At 39.7% G+C, this 2,876-nt stretch overlaps 1 protein-coding gene across 1 annotated transcript in view; it reads left to right on the forward strand.

The window, feature by feature from the left end:
- Positions 1–2,417, forward strand: part of MAPRE1 (microtubule associated protein RP/EB family member 1) — a 28,828-nt gene extending 26,411 nt beyond the window's left edge. Inside the window, exon 7 of the mRNA XM_003788096.1 lies at positions 667–2,417. Coding sequence (XP_003788144.1) covers positions 667–723 — 57 coding nt within the window. The 3' untranslated portion in view covers positions 724–2,417. The remainder of the gene's footprint in view (positions 1–666) is intronic.
- Positions 2,418–2,876: the final 459 nt, after the last annotated feature.

Genomic DNA, 2,876 nt, shown 5'->3' on the forward strand with positions numbered 1-2,876 from the left:
TGGTCCCAGCTACTTGGGAGGCGGAGGCAGGAGACTCGCTTGAGCCCAGGAGTTGGAGGTTGCTATGAGCTGTAATGCCATGGTACTCTACCCAGGGGGACAGCTTGAGGCTCTGTCTCAAAGAAAAAAAAATGGTAATATACATTACTTCGAAAAGTCTCAGGGTAAATTCAATTCTGCTCAGTTTTTGCCTTATGTGATTGTACTGTCCAAGAAATAAAATAGTAGTCACCTGGTTTGTGTGATTAAATACAAACTGTATGGTAGAGCCAGGAAGAACCATTGACTTCAAGAGGCTTTATATATGAGGAAAATGAGCTGGCTATAGTATCTCCCACCTGTCATTCCAGCACTTTGAGAGGCCAGGGTGGGAGGATTGCTTGAGGCCAGGAGTTTGAGACCAGCTTGGGCAACATAGATTCTGTTATATAGAAAAAAATTGCAAAACAGCCCAGCATGGTATGTATATCTATATTGTTAGCTTCTGCTGAGGCAGAGGATCACCTGAGGCCAGGAGTTCAAGGTTGTAGTGAACTGCTGCCCTCCAGCTTGGCCAATAGTGAGACTCTGTCTCCAAAAAAAAAAAAGAGAAAAGTGAACCCACAGTAGGTATTAAACTTTTTCAGGGTTGAGTAATAGTTTTTCCCTTTCATTTTTCTATTTCAGGAAGGCTTTGTGATACCTGATGAAGGGGGCCCACAGGAGGAACAGGAAGAGTATTAACAGCTTGGACCAGCAGAGAAACATCCGAATTCTTCACTCCAAATCATGTGCTTAACTGTAAAATATTCCCTTTTATTATTCCTAGAGGACTCACTGGTTTCTTTTCATAAGCAAAAAGTACCTCTTCTTAAAGTGCACTTTGCAGAAGTTTCACCCCTTTTCCAATACGTTTGAGTTAAGAGCTTTTACCTTGTAGGAGAGCAGTATTAACATCTAGTTGTGTTACATGGGGAACAGAGAGGCTGCGGCGGGGCTCACCATGTGGAGGCGGGTCACACTGATTGCTGGAGAAGGTGTTATGTAATATGCTGAAGTGGCGACCTCAGTAGAGAAATGTAAAGACTGAATTGAATTTTAAGCTAATGTGAAATCTTGGCAGAGAACATTGTAATAAATGCCTTAAAAGTATTTTAAAAATGCTTCCATAGTTCAAAATATAAAATATAACATGACACATTTTATGTATTTGATTGACATTGTATCTGAGAAGGAAGGGCCAGACCTCAGAACCTTTGGAAACTGCTGTCACCAGTCTTACAGGGCTGCTTGAATCCTCACAGACCTAGACTTTGGCCCAAAAGGAAATTTTAAAAAGTTGCTCTATAAAGCCATTTGGTGTCACTGAGCAATTGCACCCCTGCTAATAAAGCAAGAGGCATTGTTGCCTTGGATGAATAGCAGGTATATTTCAGCCCTGAGATGTTATGAGTTGAAGAGCTCGATTTTCATTGAGCATTTCTCTAATGAAATGTTCTCTTTTCCAGTTATCCCTGAGATTTTTATGTATTATGTTTTTTTGAGGAAATGAGGTGTGTCCGGTTTTTTAATCTAACAGCTACTTTTGGGGACTTGCCCACATCTCTGGGATTTGAATGGGGGTTGTGTCCCCATTTACTGTCTTTTAGGTTTACATTTAACATGTTTCTCTTCTCTGCTCCCCTTGCCCACTGGGGGACTCCTCTTTGACTCCTTAAAATTTGCTGCTTAGAGTTGAAAGCGCAGCAGGCAGGTGATTATGCTGCAAATTTTTTCTGGACCTCTGGCAAAGGGAGTGATCAGTGAAGGCTATTGTTACCTTGGAATCTGCAAGGCTGGGGTGTTTTTGGTATCTGCTGTCCACAGCTCTCCACTGTTAGCGGAATACTTTGCCAGTGCACTAATCTCTTAGGAGATGAAATTCATTAGTGTGTTACTAAATGTTAATTTTCTTTTGCAGAAAATACAGTACGGTGTCTGAATTTATTATTAATATTTAAAATATTTCTTCCTTAACTCTCCCTCGTTTTCTTTGCCCACAGCTTATTCAATCCCTCTGTTTGGCAGAATTCTGCAAAATGTGTGTCACCCACTACTGAGATTGTTCAGCCCCTGATGTATTTGTATTGATTTGTTTTGGTGGTAGCTTGTCCTAAAATGTGTGTAGAAAACAAGTATTTTATGATAAAAAACTGTGTAGTGCATGCTCTGTGTGGAATTCAGAGGAAAACCCAGATTCAGTGATTAACAATGCCAAAAAATGCAAGTAACTAGCCATTGTTCAAATGACAGTGGTGCTATTTCTCTTTTGTGGCCTTTTAGACTTTTGTTGCCCTAAAATTCCATTTTATTGGGAACCCATTTTCCACCTAGTCTTTCTTGACAGGGTTTTTTTCTACTTTAAACAATTTCTAAATAAAATTCTGTATTTCAAGAGTGTCATGTCTTCTGAAATTTGTCTTGCCCTGGGTATATGCTTTTAGATTAAAGTGATAAGGTATCAGTACTTCTTACTTAGCACTGATCTTTTCAAATCTTTCACCATTTTTTCAGATGTGCTTATTTCTAAGCCTACTTTCTTTTTTCTTCATTCACAGATTTCTTACCTTCCTGCTGTTTTAAATTCTCATATTGCTATGAGAGGTTTTCTCTGCTCTCATAGCAATATGGCCTACCTGCTGTGAAACCTTTTCAGGTCATTTCTTCCTGAGAAATGGAGCAGGACAATGCTTGGGAGATATTTTCATTTTCCTGACAGTGTGTTTCAAAGGCAGCATGATCTCAATCTATAAAATAACCTAAAATTTTTTTTTTTTTTTTTTTTTTTTTGAGACAGAGCCTCAAGCTGTCCCCCTGGGCAGAGTGCCGTGGCATTACAGCTCACAGCAACCTCCAAC

Source organism: Otolemur garnettii, unplaced genomic scaffold (assembly GCF_000181295.1).
Source record: "Otolemur garnettii isolate 467f Iridium unplaced genomic scaffold, OtoGar3 scaffold00025, whole genome shotgun sequence".
In the NCBI taxonomy this organism is placed as follows: domain Eukaryota; kingdom Metazoa; phylum Chordata; class Mammalia; order Primates; family Galagidae; genus Otolemur; species Otolemur garnettii.